At 43.5% G+C, this 19333-nt stretch overlaps 1 protein-coding gene across 2 annotated transcripts in view; it reads left to right on the top strand.

Moving 5' to 3' along the window:
* daam2 (dishevelled associated activator of morphogenesis 2) overlaps positions 1–19333 on the top strand; it is a 120021-nt gene that overhangs the window by 61122 nt on the left and 39566 nt on the right. For both annotated transcript variants that reach the window (XM_079286620.1, XM_079286619.1), the window contains exons 4-5: positions 6114–6188; positions 11046–11140. In XM_079286620.1, coding sequence (XP_079142746.1) covers positions 6114–6188; positions 11046–11140 — 170 coding nt within the window. The remainder of the gene's footprint in view (positions 1–6113; positions 6189–11045; positions 11141–19333) is intronic.

The following is a 19333-nucleotide window of genomic DNA, read 5'->3' as shown; positions in this document are numbered from 1 at the left end:
TGGCAGGCTTAAAAACACAAGCTGACTTCTGACAAGTGAGTTCTATTGTTTTTGTTTTCTCTGGTTGTTTTAGCTCTTTAGCTTGAGCTTAAATGCTGGCAAGGGCCACAGCTTCATACTCCAACCCAGAACAAGCTGTGTGTGGTGGAGCTGCTTGAGTGCATACGATTCACAAATCAGTGGATCTGCTGTTTCTGCAGCTCATTTTGTATGTCCAGAAGTTTAAGTCATGATAAGAGGGTTTTATGTCCAAGGACAATCAATGGAGTTTGTCTGACTTACTCAACACTACATGCCATTTGCTTTCAGCTGTGTTGAACCACCATACAAGTATTGAAGCAACATATTAGAAATTAAGGGATTTGGGTGGCATAGATTTTTGAGTTTCTATATCAAGATGGAACACAGAGAAGATTGATGAACTCTTGCTGCAGCACGTTGTAGTGAATGAAGTGGTTGCACATGTTATGTAAGCAGTCAGAGAGCTTACTTTGCCCCTGATAGCTGCGACGTAGTCTAATCGACTCACAGAAATAATCAGTTGTTCTAGCAACATTTATAATGTGTTTATCATTCTAAGCAGATATTCTGCCATGGGATTTCTCATATCATGGTCTGACATAGAGTAATAGTAATAATAATAACACATCAATTTTATATAGTGCTTTTCAAAATACCCAAAGACGCTTTACAGGGCAGAGACAAACAGAACAAACAAACAAAAAAAACAAAAAAAAGAAAGAGAGGAGCAAACAAAACAAACAGAACATTTTGGTAAAAAATAATAACAACTGGAGAAGCTGTGCGGAATGGGTCATGTAGTGGAGGGTAGGGTGCATAGGTTAGCAGGTGAAGGTGAGTTTGAAGAGGTGGGTTTTAAGGGCTTGTTTGAATGATGATAGGGAGGGAGCCTCACGGATGTGGATGGGGAGGGCGTTCCAGAGGGGTGGTGCAGCAGCTGAGAAGGCCCTGTCACCCCAGGTCCGGTGCTTGGTCCTGATGGTCTTCAGAGTGTTTGCACCGGCGGACTTGAGGCAACGGGTTGGGGCGTGGAGGGTGAGGAGCAGTGGCGGCTGGTCAATAGAGGGCCATGGGGCATGGCCCCATCATCAGCCACACAAAAAGAAAAAAAAAATTATAATAATCATAAATTCTACAAATTGTCAATATTTGTGTTTTTGAACTATGGAATGTACCCAGTAATGCGTGTAAAATATGATATCTGCGCAAAATATATGCTTTTCCTGCTCGTCCTCTCCGCCTGTGTGCTCTTGTCTGTGTGCACGACACTCTGAGAACGTGCAGCTTGGGGGCCTAATAGTTTTGGCCCAAAAGAGGTGGGTCTATGAGGCAGTTTAGCCAATTGCTGATTCAAGATATAAATGAGTGACATACAATTTAGCCAATCAGCGCCCTCAAATAGATTCAGTGTGGGGCCAGAACGATTTGGCCCCCCTCGCTGCGCGTTCTCGTCAGGAGAAGTCTCTACAGGCGAGCGCGCAAGCGCGAGCACTCCTCCTCCAAGACCCGTTTGAGAGGAGAACTTTGAGGAGATTCTGCAGCCAAAGAGCTGATATCAGATCAGCCTGACCTCACAATCAGACAGCAGACTCTGGAAAGGGAAGCAGTACATGCGGAGCTTCACTACTAGCTGTACACCAGACAGGTTTGGCTAGCTGGATGACGCCATGCTAATCATTTATTTAGCTTTTTAAAACAACGGGGACGGATCCAGCACGGACAGTTACGGGAGTGAGGGATGAGGAGGTAAGGAAACATGAGAACACCAGGGTAGGGAGTGAGGGATGAGGAGGTAAGGAAACATGAGAATACCAGGACACATATGGAGAACTCTGTCAAGCTACATATTAGACAAAGTGAACAACTTTTATTCTACATAGTTGTCCTCAGTCTCATCTGCTTAACTTGGTCATGGAGGCATCAACATGTAATAGAGATGTTAAATTAACAGTGAAAACTCATAGCTTAATTTAACATCAGTATTCATAATTACACTTCATGTTTACTTCTCCTGATCTTTACCTCCTATAACAAGGTCCATAGGGGCATCTCAATAAATGAACATGTTATATTATATTATATAAGTGTTATTTACTGATTGTTTTCGTGTTGGAATACATGTTAAATATTTAACTGCCAAGTAATAATGCGTGTTTGATACTTACATTTTTTTTTGCATTAAATCATACTGGGATGTTTGCTGAAATTCATAAGATGGCCCTACCTATAACATTTTCCACCAGCCGCCACTGGGGAGGAGGTCTGAAAGGTAGGGAGGGGCCAGGTTGTTTAGGGCTTTGTAGGTGGTGAGTAATATTTTGAAGTCTATTCTGTATTTGACCGGGAGCCAGTGGAGGTTGCGAAGGACCGGGGTGATGTCTTCATGGCGGCGGGTGGAAGTGAGCAGTCGAGCGGCAGAGTTCTGAACATATTGGAGTTCATTGAGGATTTTGTTGGGAGAACCGTAGAGGATGCTGTTGCAGTAGTCGAGTCTGGAGGTTATGAGGGCATGGATGAGAATTTCGGTGGTGGCAGAGGACAGGGAGGGTCGGAGGGGTGCAATGTTCCTGAGGTGAAAGAAGGCAGTTTTGGTGATGTGGTTGGCGTGGGGTAGGAAAGAGAGGGTGGGGTCGAGGATGATACCGAGGTTGCGGACCTGGGTGGAGGGGGTGACGATGGAGACATCAATGTTGAGGGAGAAGGACTGGGCTGAGCGGGTGAGGGAGTTAGGGCCGATGATGAGTATTTCAGATTTGTTGCAGTTGAGTTTGAGAAAGTTCTGTTGCATCCATGATTTTATATCAGTGAGACAGGTGGTGAGAGTGGAGTGGGTGATGGAGGTGATGGTCTTGGAGGAGAAGTAGAGTTGGGTGTCATCAGCATAGCAGTGGAAGTTGAGACCATGACGATGGATGATTTGTCCAAGGGGAAGGATGTAAATGATGAAGAGGAGGGAGACCATGGGTGACCAAGCACGGAACCTTGGGGGACACCATGGGTGACTGGGGAGGTAGAGGATTTACAGTTGTTTATTGCAATGAATTGATGTCGGTCTGAGAGATATGAGGTGAACCAGGAGAGGGCAGTGCCAGTTAGGCCAAGGGAGTACTGGAGACGTGAGAGGAGGATGGAGTGGTTGATAGTGTCGAAGGCGGCACTGAGGTCAAGGAGGATGAGGATGGTGAGGAAGCCAGAGTCAGCAGAGAGAAGGATGTCATTTGTGATTTTCAGCAGGGCGGTTTCTGTGCTGTGTTTTGAACGGAAGCCGGATTGGAAGGGTTCGTAGAGATTATGGAGAATGAGGTGGGACTTGAGTTGTGATGCAACAGCTCTCTCAAGGACTTTGGGGAGGTTGGAGATGGGCCGGTAGTTGTTGGGGATGTCGGGGTCAAGACCAGGTTTTTTCAGCACGGGGGTGACAGCAGCGATCTTGAGTGTGGGGGGTATGAGACCAGAAGACAGTGAGTAGTTGATGATGTTGGTGATGAGAGGGGAGAGTGAGGGGAGGCAGGCCTTGACTAAGGAAGAGGGGAGGGGGTCAAGGGCACAGGTGGAGGTCTTCATGCTGGAGAGTATGGAGGAGAGATCCATTTCAGTGATTGAACTGAAGGATGAGAGTGAGTGGCTTGGAAGTAGGGGAGAGTCATGTTGAGGGCTTGGGGGGTGGTAGAGGGGGGAGGGGGCTGGCAGCTGGTTGTGTATTGCAATGATTTTGTCGTTGAAGAAGGATAGAAATGAGTTGCATTGGCTGGCGGTGAAGGAGGTGGAGATGGTGTTCATGGGCTAGAGGAGTTTGTTGATGGTGGAGAAAAGCGTTTTGGGGTTGTTGGAGCCAGATTGGATGATGGAGGAGTAGTGAGAGGAGCGAGCTGTGTTCAGGGCATCTTTGTATTGTTGTTGGTGAAGTTTGAAGGCATCAAGGTGAACATTAAGTGCAGTTTTGATGGCAAGACATTCCAGTTGACGGCCCTGCACTTTGAGGAGGCGAAGTCGGTCAGTGTACCAGGGGCCGGAGTGGGTGAAGGAGATGAGTTTGGATTTTTTGGGGGTGATGACGTCAAGACAGGAGGAGAGTGCATCATTATAGTACTTGACCAGGGCAGTGGGGGAGGCAGTCGAAATAGGGGCAGAGGCAGAGACAGTGGCAGCCAAGGTGGAGGAGAGTGAGGGTATGTTGAGTTGATAGATCCAGCTACCTATCCTCCCCTACAGCTTGATGCAGCAGGTGTTATTAGCTTCATGGAGGAAGGGGATCTGAACCTCTCTAATGTCAGTGTGTGTCTGTGATATGGCAGTATCAGTCAAATATTTGGAGCTACCGAGTTTATTGTAACTTTTTGGGAGACTAAAATATGTATTATTCAGCGTTCTGTTGTACTTAGCTTCACCCTCTCGTGTCATTTCTGGTTGCAAAAAAACAAGATGGCGACGGCCAAAATGTTCAGACTCAAGGCTTCAGAACCAAAGTCCACAGGCCATTGGGGGACGTCGCAGTGACTACGTCCACTTCGTTTATACAGTCTATGGTCATGGCCCTGCCTTCAGACCACATTTTAGAAAAATACTTTTTTTTAAAGTTCCTCTTCATTTTTGGATCAAGCCAAATTGTTGACATATGTTTGGATTTAAATGTGACGAATAATTCTTCTCTTATCTTACAAAATTATGCAATTTTTTTGTGAATGGGGCATCCTGTCACTTTCCAACACTATCTGATGTGCATACTAACAAAAACAACAACCATGCCGCACCAGAGCTCTAACCCCGGGCTAAACAAGACCAGATGTGAGCAAGGAACATGGTCTCTTTATTCCCCCGTGCCGTGGGTTTGCTCATGGGGCAGGACAAATTGATCTCAGACAGAGCTATTTGAAAACTATCGTGGACTGCACTTTGTTCCTCAAGGCAATTCTTCTTTCTCTCTCGCTCTCTCTTTTTCTTGCTCCATGTAGTAAAAGCTAAGACAAGTGAATACTCCGAGATGTTGTGACCCAGTTATTGAGGACTGGACTGCCTGATCCATTTAGTCCTCATGTGGATGCTGAAGTGTGCAGCTAAGGTAGAAAGTGGAAAGATGAAACTAGAGGAGTGAGTGTGATGTAGAAACAAGTCCAACAGTCAAAGCCCTACAAGCTCCTCTGCTTTGTTCTTTTGTCAAGAACATGAGTAGAAATGTTCCAAAGTTTCTGAAATGATAATAACGTCTATAGAGCATTGGGTTTTTCTGTAAATTCCGCAGTTGTCTGCCCCGAAAGATTTTGATATTTGCCGCACATAGGTGAAACGTTTGTCTGGATGGTGCCTCTCGTGGAAAAGATCAGTTTGCTGGATTACTTATTCTTAAGGAACTTTTGATCATATCTCCGGTAATTGCAAGATTAACAGTGGTGCTTCTGTTTTGTTTCTTGTTGAGAAACTCAGATCTTTGGATTAAATCAACAAACCGCTTACTCTACAAAATATTTTATCAGTGTTTGGCGACTGAGAATTTCATTGGTCGTGGACAGCCCTAATATCTTGTCATGGAGGAGTCTCTATCAAGGAGCACTTTTGACCTGATGGTTAGCTCTACGGGAAAAGTAGTTTTGTTTGATTGCTCCAGGAAACGTCAAGGCATCATCATAATCATTACGACTCATGATCCGAGGTGGATCTCTGAAAAGTCCTCCGCATCGCTCAAGGAGTGCTTTATTAATCCCTCATTCACTTTATACACTCTGCTGTTAAAAACACTCACACGCATGCACACACAGGACTAGGGGTGGGACTGTGTAGGATTTTAGCACAGGTCGTGAACAAGCAGTTAGGGGTGTCGGTGCCTTACTTAAAGGCACCTTGGCAGTGTGGTAGGCAGGATTACAAAAGTGGACCAAATCTTGCCACATATCTAGCTTGCTACATAGTTACATTAATGGAACGATATGAATATAACAACAAAAGACAAACACAGGCTGAATAAATGGAGTGAAAGTTGTGCTGACATTGTCATCCACTACAGGAGCAAGGATATAAACAGACGTTTGATGTTTGTGTAAGTTTCAATATGTAAGTCATTCTAAAGCGACTCCATCTGTCTTTGTGTCCACCCACAGGAGCAAGAGGACCCCAACAAGCTGGCCACCAGCTGGCCCGACTACTACATCGACCGTATCAACTCCATGGCTGCTGTAAGTCAAACACGTTGGCTGAATGTTAAAATACCCACATAAATAGCTTCCACACCTCAATCTCACGAATGACAATGTCACTCACCGACTGACCATCTGACCACTACTCCTAAGAGGTCACTGTTCACTCTCTTTGCTCACTCTTTATCGCTTCCCTGCAGACTGCTTGTTATATTTGTATGACTGCGTGCCCCCCCCCCCCCCCACCCCCGGCATTCATACACACTGTGATGACAAACCGGCCGTTTACTCAGCAGTTCAGTCAGCGGGAGCGACTGTCAAACACACGGAGCAAAGCCAGGGTGATAATATTCATTATTTTCTAGCCTGTATGGCTGCCAATAAATACAGCATGATCCAATCACACAACTGCCGTTTTGTTGTGCGAGTTATATTATTTGATTGTACATTCTGCCAGTGACTTGTTTGGAACAGTGACCTCTGACCCTGAGTCCGTACGTGGACAAGTTGGCTCCCAAATGTTTGGAAAGCATAAAACATCACATTTTAAGGAGTTTTTTTTGAAGGGATTGTTTAGATGTTTTGAAGTTGGGTTGTATGAGGTACTTATCCAAAAGTCGATGTATTACCCCACAGTAGACGGAGTTTGGAGGAACAGACAGGAGTACCACCATGGAAGCAAAGTAATGTCCTGCTGTGGAAGGGGACAGCAGCTAAACATACTTTAGACACCTAAAAAAATGAATGTAAGTGTAAGCTACATTAAGAATATTTTTTGGTGGTTTATCTTGCCATGAGACAGCCGTTTTCCGATGTGGAAACCAAAGCCACCAGACTCAATTGAAAAACAAATAAAAACTGTAATTTTAACCTCACTGAACATGGGGGTTGCTGGTCTACTGCTGCCTTGATCAGTTAGTTTGTTGCGTTGTGTGACTTTGTTGAATCCAAACTAACCAAAGTCACACAATAACAATAAGCAACCATCGTGTGCAGTGAGGTCAATTTATTTTTTTGCAGTCTGGTGGCTTTGAAAATAGCTGTTTAGCTGTCTCACGGCAAGGTAAACCGCCACAGATAGAAAATATAGCACCATAAACACTTTTTTTTTAATTAGTTGTTTTACGTGGGCCTTTTTTTTGGTGTCTAAAATACGTTTTGCTGCTGCCCCCATCCACAGCAGTACATTCATTTTCTCCCATGCGATTTCTTTTGCCAAACTGGCTTGAAAAAATCCAAACTATCCTGTTAAGGAATGGCATGGAAGCATTCATCAATCAATCAATCTATCTACAGACTATCAATCAAGTTATTTGTTGAGACAGTCTTCAACTTCCAATGTATCTTTTAGACTTTTTAACATTCCACTAGGTTTATTTTTTACTTTTGATTTTCTCATCTACCCAAGCAGACCAACACTTAATCCATTTAAAAGTTGTTCCAGGCCATGGATCAAATAAACAGTTGGACCATAACTTACACAGACCACCATAAACCAAAGGGCCAAAAAGAAATGGCATTTAATATCTGTTTATTGCCGTGTTGTTTGTTTTTCTGGCAAACCCGGTGTACACTATAGCAACAACCCATGTTGAAGGCTGCTGTTTTTACAGCTGTTATTGTTTACTGGCTCCTCTCGAGAATGAGCGACTTCTGAACTTTGTGTTGAAGTCTGGAGAAACAATTTTACTGTCATACTCTTAGAGGCCCAGACAGCACACACACACACACACACACACACGCAGTATTTTAAGTGTAGCGAGAGAAAGTGCTGATTTGTGAGTTGCCAGCGGTGCCTCAGTAGAGACACTTCGACAATAAAATCTACCATAAACTGGTTTACAATCAAAAGTATTTAATCCTACTGAAGCTAATACAGTTACAAAGTAAAGCACATTAATTACAGTATCTATAGATATATATTCTATGTGCAGAGAAGCATTTTACCCTCAACCCAGCCTGGAGGCACAGCTGCCCTCACGTTGAGACCAGAGGAAAAGAGAATGAATTCTTCCCCAGTACTTCCGTTCACCGTTTGAAAACCTCTCCCCTCTTGTCCATTTTAGTTCCTATTGGCTAACTCCAGCTGGCTCCTCCTTCTCGCATCAGCCAGCTAGGACCCTCGCACAGGTGTGACCTGAAAATGCCTGTCTATAAATCTCTCTTTCCCTATGCTACTCCTTACAGGTTTATACATTCAATTACTGTCTTTTATGGCTTAACACTTCTATGATAAACATTATTTATAAAGCTAAGGATTTGCAACTTTTGGCAAAAACTTCACACGTTTTACAAGCATAGCTGGTACTCCCCAAGTACGTGCTATATTATTATCCACCTGTAAGAGGTGCTACTAATTCTACTAAGAAACACTTCTAATTATGATTTCTTAATTATGAATCATTAAACACTTCTATTATAATTTCTTAAAGCACACTTCTAAACCTATATTTCCTACACTTCATAGTGAGTTTCTAAGTTTAAAATAACCCAGCAGCTTTTATCAGTAGTAAAACAAAAGCAAAGTCGCAAAGCTTCTGTTTTGTGGAGCTATTTACCGTTTACAAGCTGCATTGCTCAGCTGTGACTTTTAAAAGACATGATTGCTAACAAACTGACTGGCACTCAGTTGAACTCTGACTGTAACTGTTTAAACACCGCTCAGCTCTCCAATCACATCATTCCACTCAATTTCAGCTGTTGGTTTCTAGCCACATAGGAACAACAGGATAATAGCTGGGTTTCAACTTGCATGTTGTTACCCTAATTGGGTTTAATGCCTCAGGCATTTGCATGACTATTTAAGTTAAAATAATGTTGTTTGCGTTCATTCATATTGAACAATTACTTTTTTTTACTTGGCACAGCAGTGAACCACATGGTCCTAATTAAGGTTTTGATGAGCTGCACTCATCACTCACTCAGTTAACAAGGCACTGACTACTCGCTTGAAGGCATAGTTCTGGCTCTTAGGGGTCACTTCCCATAATAAGGTACCTTCTGCTGGTTTACCAAATGGCTTTAATAGTATCCGTATGTGCATGTTGGCCACATGTTCCAATGAGCTTACAAATAGCAGATGCAGGAAAGAGCCGCTCGGCGAGACTCATTGACACGGTGAACTGGCTCGCAGCACGAACAAATCATCTACTCTCCCCAACACTTGTTGCGTCCAACTTCCCATCGACTATGAACATATTCATTCAGAGAAAACAGGAGCCAGAGTCTTCACTTCTTGGCACAGGGGTTTGTGAACCATCTGGACTTGAGACTAAGTCGACACGATGGATGTTTTGGCTGCACTGTTTCTAGATTAAACACTCTCTCACAGCGGACAGACCGGAGCTGTTGTTAGGTAGTCAAACATGAGATCCCGCCTCAGTTAGCTGTGTAGGGGCTGCTGGTCCAAAATCTCCTGTCTTGCTGTGAAATATTTGCACCCAATTTTGACCATTATGCCTTTTTTTAAAAAGGGTTTGGAAAAAGGGGTTGGAAGACAGGGTCACATTCAAGCAAATATTTAGTTCCAGGCGAGTTAACGGGCAGTCACTGTGGCTAGCTTACTCCACTCCTGAAACACGCGCTGTTTGAACCTCAGCACTTGGCAGTGAACTGCCTTGGAAAGAGCCTGGAGAGGCTAAACAGAAGTGGCCCTGACTAATGGGAGCACAGCAGCTCTTTGATGTTGCTGAGGGGAGCCTTTAAGTGATGCAGAAATTAATTAACACCCCCGCCGCTCTAAGTGTTTTTTTTTTTTTTTATGATTTGTTATATGCTTGATTGGAGCTAATTGCCTGCATGACTTATTTTGGCATGTTGTATAGCTTCATGCAAAAGGAAAACAACATTGGAAAGGGGGCTACTAATTAGGCTTTGATTACCTTTGATGCTAGGACTAATTGAAACAAACACATTTCTTTGTAAAGAGGAAGAAATTATATTGCTGTTTTATGGCTGCCAAATTAGGATCAACATTCTGATGTTGGCCCAGTAGGAACACAGTCCAGTCGCCACGGAAAATGTTTCTGTAAACCACGTAGCAAATGACGTATTATATTGTGTGACCGTTAATAAGTTCCGTAGTATGATAACGAATACTCCATGCCACAAAGTCCACTGAGGGCAGATGAGAGGGGTGTTGGATGGGTCAAATAACCTTTCACCTTTTAGTTACGCTACGTTGTTGTTACGCTACGTTGTTGTTACGCTACGTTGTTGTTACGCTACGTTGTTGTTGCGCTACGTAACAACGTAGCAACAACGTAGCAACAACGTAGCAACAACGTAGCAACAACGTTGCACTACCTTGTTGCGCTACCTTGTTGCGCTACCTTGTTGCGCTACGTTGTTGTTGCGCTACGTAACAACGTAGCAACAACGTAGCAACAACGTAGCAACAATGTAGCAACAACGTAGCGCTACCTTGTTGCGCTACCTTGTTGCGCTACCTTGTTGCGCTACCTTGTTGCGCTACCTTGTTGCGCTACCTTGTTAAGCTGCTACCTTGTTAAGCTGCTACCTTGTTAAGCTACATTGTTATTTTATCATTTTAACACAAAACATTTTATTTACCTTAACCTCCCTGATAGTTTCACAATGTTAATCGTATGGAATTGTGTATTTCTTCAAGCATGATTCAGGGCTGATATGAAACATATTTTTTTGTTCAGAGACATAGTCATTCAACGTATCATGTGGTTTGCAGAAACATACAATGTCAACATTTTTTTATGGCGACTGGGTTGCACAGAAACAATGAATATAATTGAAAAAGTACAGCAATCTTGCTAGCAGGTAGCTTGCCCAATGGCAACCGCTTTATAGCCAAAATTCAGCAAGATATGTCTTGAGATGTCTTTCCACTAAATTCCAATAAATTTCTCTCCATTTCTGCAGATGCAGACCCTGTTTACCTTCGATGAGAAGGAAATGGAAATGAGAAACAAGGTGGTGGAAGATCTAAAGACAGCACTTCGGACTCAGCCAATGAGGTAAGTGAATCTCTCGCCTGTCCAACTATAGCGTGACCTTTTCCTCTGCATTGATCGGTTCTCCCTCATGTTCATGCATTCCTGCCGTTGGAGGTAATGCCGCACATATGAAATCTAGTTAACAATGTAGCATGCTAAAGAAAAGATGTACTATCCAAGAAGTCGGTCTCTAGTCACGGGAGGATTACAGTAAAAAACTAAAAATGGTCCTTTTCAATAATACACCCAAAAATATTTTAAGATCTACCCTGCTATATTTTCCTCCCCTGAAATGGTCATCAGCCGCTGTTAGGCCTCACTCATCACCCCAAAGAAGCATTCAAGGGCATTGGACAGCCCACTAATACAAACTGCCTCCCTCTCCCCGTCAGCAGCTCCTTTAAAGCTGTCCATCAGCCTGTGCCAGTTGTTTGTTGCAGTGGTCTGGACCAAAGTGGGGGTATTGAGTTTTCTCAAGGGGAGCTTCGAAGTGACAGACCTAATGTGCAGAGTGACAGAAAAGCCAGGGCAGCCTAGTCGAGGTCATGTCTGGGTTATTTGTGTGTGCGTGTGCGTGTGTGTGTGTGTGTGTGTGTGTGTGTGTGTGTGTGTGTGTGTGTGTGTGTGTGTGTGTGTGTGTGTGTGTGTGTGTGTGCGCGCGTGTTCGTAGGCCAAGTGCGTGTATGCATGGTTGTGTTTGTAAGTATGGGTATCCAAACCACTATAATTAGGAACTAGGCTGGTGAGCAGCTGCTTGAGTCCAGCAGGAAGCATGGCAGGAAGTGGTTCTGCCAAAGTAAAAGTATTTTAAAATGTTATTGCTTTTTTACTTTAAAATATATTTAATTTCCATCCATTTCTCGTGTTAATTGTATAAAAATAGTTGACCATTGAACTTCTCGTGTTTTGCGTGAGTTTTGACAGCCTCTTAATGATGTCGATGCACTGTGCATCTTCATCAGGGTTACAAATGGCCTAATGTCATTATCAAAAGTCACAATATTTGAATTACTCTAGCAGGAGACATAGCTTCCTGTTAACCCGTATGGCATTATATTGTAACCTGTTTTTCATGTTGCCACGGTCAACTAATGGCCCATGGGATTCCTTTGGCGATCATCCTAAATTGATGTCCACATGAGTGGCGAAAAAAAATGCAGAAGTAATTCTGACATCGGGCATCAAATGTATAGGTCACTTACATGGTACAACCACTTTATACTGGTGAAAAACATTCACGCGACACATCATAACAATATAACTTTTTGCGGTTTTGGGTTTCCTGCAAAAACTATTTTTTTCTTTTTGCCTTTATGTGATAGTGGGGATATCATGCAACGAAGGCCCCCAGATGACAAAGTACAACAAATGTTATGAATAAATTAAAGATTTAGTTCGAACAAATTTAAAAAATCCAATTTGATCCAGAAACTGTCATGAGTTGTATGTAGATGAGGGAGAAGAATTCCTCATTAAAATCTGGTTGATCACCCTAACCTGCTCCGATGCTTCTCCCAGCGGTTCCAAATGACTGAACTGTGAACACTGACTATCAAATACATTCGTAATCAGGAAAGAATTCCAATGAGTGGAATCATATCATGTCTTTTATTTACCTGCCACTGCAGTAAAGCACAAGTAAACACAATCAACATATCACGGTACTCCAGGTCACAGTACTATTTTTGCAATGTTTTGCTGCTCCGTGTTTCTCTCTCACTCATCATCTCCTTTTATTATAATCAAGTGTACTTAACGACTCAATCGTAATGCACCTGCACCCGCCGCTGTTCACAGAGTGAGTTATTGCTCATTAGGTCGCAGATGTTTTTGAGTACCGCAGCAGTGATGTAGGGAGCAGGTGTGTCCCACAGACTATGGGGGCTCGGGGGGGAAGCCTGGGCGGCGTTTTAATGTCCCGCTTAGTCTCGCCTCTGTGACAAATGGGCTTCAGCTTCACCTAATGCGTGTCATTCTGTGGCCCTGTGTGTATGCCGTAAGCCTGGGATGGCCAAACTATAGCAGGTGTGCCAACTGCAGCCCATGTTTAAAAATAAACTATTGAGTATCTTTTTTAATAAACTGCCCTGCGTTGCACATCCTAGTTTAAACACTCGATGTCGATTTATATTTTGTGAAATTATCTTGGTCTTGACGTCTCTGTTATCTCTGCCTGTTCTGATTGTTAAATCTTAAACGACACATATTAACATTGTTCGTATACATTTGCACCCCAACATTTTAGGTGGGCCTTAGGCCACTAACAGAAAGCAACATTTGGCAAAACTGCCTGTTTTACTTATGTGTAGATTTACACAGAACATCATAATATTTTAGATGGCCGTGGACTGTATTAGAGTTAAATCATATTCATTCAAATTTAATTTAAGAGCATTAGATACATATTGTAAAATGTGGGCACACCAATAAACAACTCTCATGTCAAATGTAAGTTATTTTGATAGATAATTCATGTTCTATGGCGCATGGGGTTTTTCTGGTCTAGAAAACAGATTTTCTCGCAGTGTAGCTGGTTGAAAGCTTCACATTCACACTTGTTTGGCTCTTTATATCTTTTATGTATAGGACCCACAGTCAAAAAGAAAAGTTTGGCAACCCATGCCGTATGCCTTCATGGCAGCATTTTGTGAGACACGGAGGTGTCCGTCTGTAGTCGGCTGTAGTCAGCCTGAGTTTGGATGGCTGCCTAATGGAAAAGGAGGAAAAGAGGAAGGGAGGGGCCTCCCTCCCTTCCTCTTTTCCTCCTTCAACCTCCTCAACCTCCTCAACCAGACCCAGAATCAGCTGGGTCTGGTTGAGGAAAGGCGCCCTTGTGCCCTCAGCCCGCTCCGTAGGGCCACAGGACACAAACACATGGTGGGCATGCAGTGGTGCTTGGCAGAGAGCACAGAGGCAGCACATTCGTCAGCAGGCCACCCATTGCAGTCACTCTCACTCACAGGCTGATTATAGGCCTTTGAAATAACAAGGTGACGAGGTTTGCATCACGTGCTCTGCTCTGCGTTGTCCAGTATATGAAATGTGATATTACCAGCAGAAAATATGTTCAAAGCTGTATATTTTCTTTGTCATGTCAACCTCAGCTGGAGGCCCCTAAATTGAAAGCCTCTGCTTCAGGTTAACTATTTGAAACTGAAAACCTTTTTTGGTTTGTGACCCCTTGAAATATACGTAGAGGATGACCCTCATCCGCATGTCATGGTTGTGGAGTTCAGCCATTCGTTTTTTCTTCCTCCTTATAATATTTCATTTTAAGAATCTTTGGAGGCTTGAAAAGTTAATAGTAGGCCTGCATTGATCAGACCCACCAGCTATCAGGTTCTTCGTTGGTACTGGCTTAATTATTCAGATCAGGTATCAACGACTATACGGCATGACAGTCAACATTAAACAACATTGAATGTGGTTGTTACCCGTTAGCTGGGGGCAGCTGTGGCTCAATGGGTAGAGAGGGTTGTCTGGCAACCGCGGCGGTTCGATCCTTGGCTGTGCCGAAGTGTCCCTGAGCAAGACACTGAACCCCTAACTGCTTCTCAGCAGCCCACTGCTCCCAATAAGCTAAATGCAGAAGTTACATTTCATGTATGTGTATATGTATATGACGACTTTAATAATAATAAGAAATCGTTTTTCTGACTCGTTTTTTAGTGCCACAGAAATCCCTGGCCTCATGTTGTCTAAAGAACGAGCCTTACTTTTTCTCCATAATTATATGTCAAAGAGCACTGCACAATACTGGTACTGGATCGGCACTTGATGTTGTTGATACTGTAAGTTGAGATATTTGAAAAAATGTTTCTCAAGAAATAAGCAGAAAAACAACATGATGGCATTCCTTTAAAGTGACCGTAATCAATATAATTGTGATGTATTAAATGACGATGTAAAAAAAAAGGTTAAAAGGGATGTGTCATAGCGTTGAACCTACAAAGAACAGCTGCTGCTCCCCGAGGCCTCACAGCTTTTATAGTAAGCTTTAGCTCGCTGTTTATCCGCCCAGCCCACAAGTGTTTTAGTTCACTCTCACCGCTCTCATAGCGTCGCTTTGGGTCACAGCAGGCAGCTGTTTTCAGTGGAAACACTCTAAAATGCCACTTCACACAAGCATTTAGCTGCTAGAGGCAGATATGATATAAATCATTTGAATGATGAGTCTGTCAAATACCTGCTGTATTATGATCCTCTGCCGATGATGTACACTTGACTGTTCTGCTAACAGTTTTGAGACATCCTGTATTTCTGCTTTCTCAGGTGAAGTAAGACCGGACAACTGAATGCAAGCACATTAGTCTTGTTGGCTTTTAAAGGGATTCTTTGTACGGGGTTGCATGAGTTACTTATCCAGAGTCAGTGTATTTACCTACAGTTGATGGAGGTTGGCAAGCTCCCAGTTAGTAGAAACAGACAGGCGTACCGACATGAGAGCAAAGCCATGTACTGCTGTGGAAGGGGGCAGCAGCGAAACAATTTTAGACACATAAATAAATCAATAGCAGTTTAAGTGTAGGCTATATTTAGAATATTTTGATCTTGCCATGAGACAGCCATTTCCAACAGGGAACTGAAGCAGTTATTCCGATCTGTGCTCTCTTCAAAGCCACAAGACTTGAAAAAACCTGTAATTTGACCTCACAGAACACAGTTTGTTTCTGTTGTTGATATCGTGACTTTGGTCTATTAAAGGTTTCGATCGGATCCACTTCTTATAGACCAGCTGGATGTATTAAACACAGTGAGACAGCAGGAAAGCATACTGCTGTACTCCGTCTGCCATTTATCAGAAATGATTTTGATAGTCATGGCTCTTAAACCAATTTAATAACCCAAATGTAAATGTGATTAATTATAAACCGCCATAAAACGGCGACATGTGCATTTACAGCTTATCTCGTTTCTTCTGCCAGCAGTTGTTGCTTTGTTTACCAGCTGTCAAATGGAGCTTGAACCATCGCACTGGGGTTGTGTGTTTACTCGCATAGAGCCGGCTCTTAACTCAAGTGGGCATACGAGGGCCAGTATGCAAACACAAAACTGCTGCAGCCTGAGCATGCAGTCAAAACTCATCTGCAGCCTGGCGCACGTTTAGCTTCCAGATATTTAAATATACTCTCTCTTGTGGTATTCTAACATCACATTAAAGTGTGCTCACATCTGCGCCGATGTTTTTGTCTGTGCCGTGGAGCGCACCGCGTTTGCATTCTTGTATCTTTAAGACACGACGCACCTCAATCGCTGTCGTGATGAAATGATTGCCGGGGGGGGCGGGGCAGGAAATGAAGCTCTCCTGGAGGTCACTGAGGCCGTGCTGGCCCAGAATGCACGGCAGTCCTTGGCTCGTGTCAGTAGAGCATCGTGCAATGCTTCCCAAGACGGGTGTCAGGACGTTGTTTCTGCAAATCTCTTCCAGCAAGAATATTGACTTGAGCCACTCTGTTTCCCTCCCACTCCTGTGTCAATAGCCCTTTGGACGCTTTTTCTTTTTTTATTGTACTATATTCATCCCAGTAAGGGGGAAATTTGTCTCTGCATTTGACCCATCCCTGTAATAAGGGACTGGCTTCGAGAGAGGGCCTTTCATGTTTTCGCGTCGGCCAACCGTAGTTCTCGGCACATGTGAGAAGTTTCAGTTGGTTGCAATCTTAGTTGCAATCTGCACCATCATCTTTGGCTAGATGGTGCCAAATCCTACACACTGCTCCTTTAGAGTAGACACAGTACAATCCTTTAAATAACAAATAGTAAGGAAAAATGACCAGGACACACATTTTTTTGTTATTGTAACAAGAGTAAATTTAATTAGTTACTTCCACTCTTGACTCAGTGTCTGATTATTGTCTATCTTCGTTTGTGTCTCATTAATCAAGGAGCCATTGCTGAAACACAGCCCTCCTCAGTGCGAGTTACACGCATACACATACTCCTCCCTGTAGATTTAACAATAAACAACTCCATAGGAGCCCTGCCATGACATACTATACACGTCACAGATGTGCACCTTGGCTGCTGGTTTTATTGGGATCCGTGAATGCGCGTCAGTGTTATGTGTGTTGCCTCTCTGTCCAGCCCTTTGTTTTACCACCGTCGTACGCTGGGCCTCACATCAAGTGAAACTTTATATGAGTGAGAGCTGCGGTGATATCGTCTTCCGAGCGCCACAGAAACCTCGGTCAAATGGTTTGAAGCGGCACCTCTGAAGAACCTGACACACACCACTCTGGCCCCTTTTTAACAGTAGAACAAGACATATGTGTGTGTCCCTGTGCCCGGGGGCGAGGTGAGTGGGTGTTTGAGAGAGATGTTAAGTCTGTGCGAACGTGGCGATTACATGACGAGGCTTGAGTGTGTGTGTGTGTGTGTGTGTGTGTGTGGAGGTGTAACATTTTGATAAGTTTGCAAGGCTTTGAGGAAAGAATGAACTCTCGAACCGAATGTGTGACACGCAGGGCTCGTCCACAGTTTACAAAGACTGAATGTTTTGCCCGTGCAGCTAAAACCTCAGAAAGCCCAGTTGGTTTGAATGAAATTTAATTTTTGAGCATCTGGATCAGTTTTCAGCACTGTACTGCTCATTTAGATTATTATCTACCTCTGGTTTAGGGTCTATACTTTTTAGATCAATGGAACTAACATGACCCCTAAATGTTTTTTAAGTAGCTGACAACATTGGCAATCAGTTAATATTGTATAAAATAAAAGAACTGGCTCTGTCAGGTTTTATTTCAATTAACCTTATGTTACCTTTGACCATCCTTGGCCTTGACTCAATACACAGTCACTTTTGTTAAGTCTCGTCCCATTCCAAGTTATAACACTCTTCTTTCTTTTGTCCGTCTGCAGAACTTAATGTATGTGTGTGTGGTTTGCTCCGCCTCGGCTTACTTCAGATCCTCCTGAGCTCATATTGTATGCGGCAGTTGTCGAGCTCTAGTCAAGTATGCAGTGGTTGTTCCACACAGAAATAGGGAGAAAAATGTCGTGCGCGCCACTCTCGGCTCAGCGTGAATGTCAGCGGCTCCAAAGTCAGAGGGGCTAGGACCCACTGATTCAAGTGCTCTATGGAGAGAAAATGAAAGATGGATAGAAGTAGGAGAGACAATAGCGAGATGTAAGCTCTCTAGAAGTACGGTGGATTTGTCACTGTTGAATTCCCTTTGTTTTTGTGTGAAATGAAAATTTCAGTTTATTGTCAGGAACATCATCTGTCTGTATGCATGCATGTAGCGTGCCCTGTTAACATGTGTGTGAGTGAGTGCTTATCTGTGCTGGAAACTTGGATTTCAACATTAGATGATTTACATTTCTTTTACCGCCGTGTTTTATTTTTTTTCATGCCTGCTCTTGCCAAGACAGCAGTGGAGGAGGCGACGCGCTTCTGACGTCAAAACAATGTATCTGATACAATGAATAGCAATAAATCTCTACTCTCAGCCCCCTCCCGTTTTCCTCACTGTCTTTTTCACTTTCTGACTCCGTCCCTCTTCTCTCCTCTCCCTCCGCCTCTCGCTCCCAACACAAGCCCCCATTTGTTTGAAGTAAATTTAACGAGGCCCATCAGGAATCTGAGAGAGTGGGACGGCGTTTACAACACGGCCCGCAGTGTGCTCGCCAGATGTGACATCCCTCGATGTTTACATGTCAACCTATAGGTTCTTCTTCTTATGAATGAATGAATGAATTTTATTGATATAGTGCTTTTCACAGACAATAATATCACAAAGTGCTTAACAGAGCAGACATTTAAAAGCATAAAAAACACAATGTGACCCTAGGGTCAATAAATTATATACACAGAGAAAAGTAAAAAATAAAATAAAAATGTAAAACATATTTTAAGAGCAGGTCTAGGACATGGGTTTACTTTTTACACAAACGCCAGCCTAAACAGGTGGGTTTTGAGCTGGTTTTTAAAAGTATCCACAGTATCTGCGAGGCGCAGAGTTGCAGGCAGAGCATTCCAGAGCCTCGGGGCCACTGCCTCAAAGGCTCGGTCACCACGGGTCTTAAATCGTGTGCGTGGGACTGACAGAAGACCTAGAGCGTTTGACCTGAGAGTGCGGGCGGGTGAATAGGGGCGAAGTAGATCAGCTACATAAGCCGGAGCCTGACCGTGAAGTGCTCTGTAAGTGATGGTGAGAATTTTAAAGTGTATCCTAGACGCTACAGGAAGCCAGTGGAGAGATCGGAGTACGGGGG

Source organism: Melanostigma gelatinosum, assembly GCF_949748355.1.
Source record: "Melanostigma gelatinosum genome assembly, chromosome: 16".
Taxonomy (NCBI): Eukaryota; Metazoa; Chordata; class Actinopteri; order Perciformes; family Zoarcidae; genus Melanostigma; species Melanostigma gelatinosum.
This window is presented reverse-complemented; position numbering and strand designations above follow the sequence as displayed.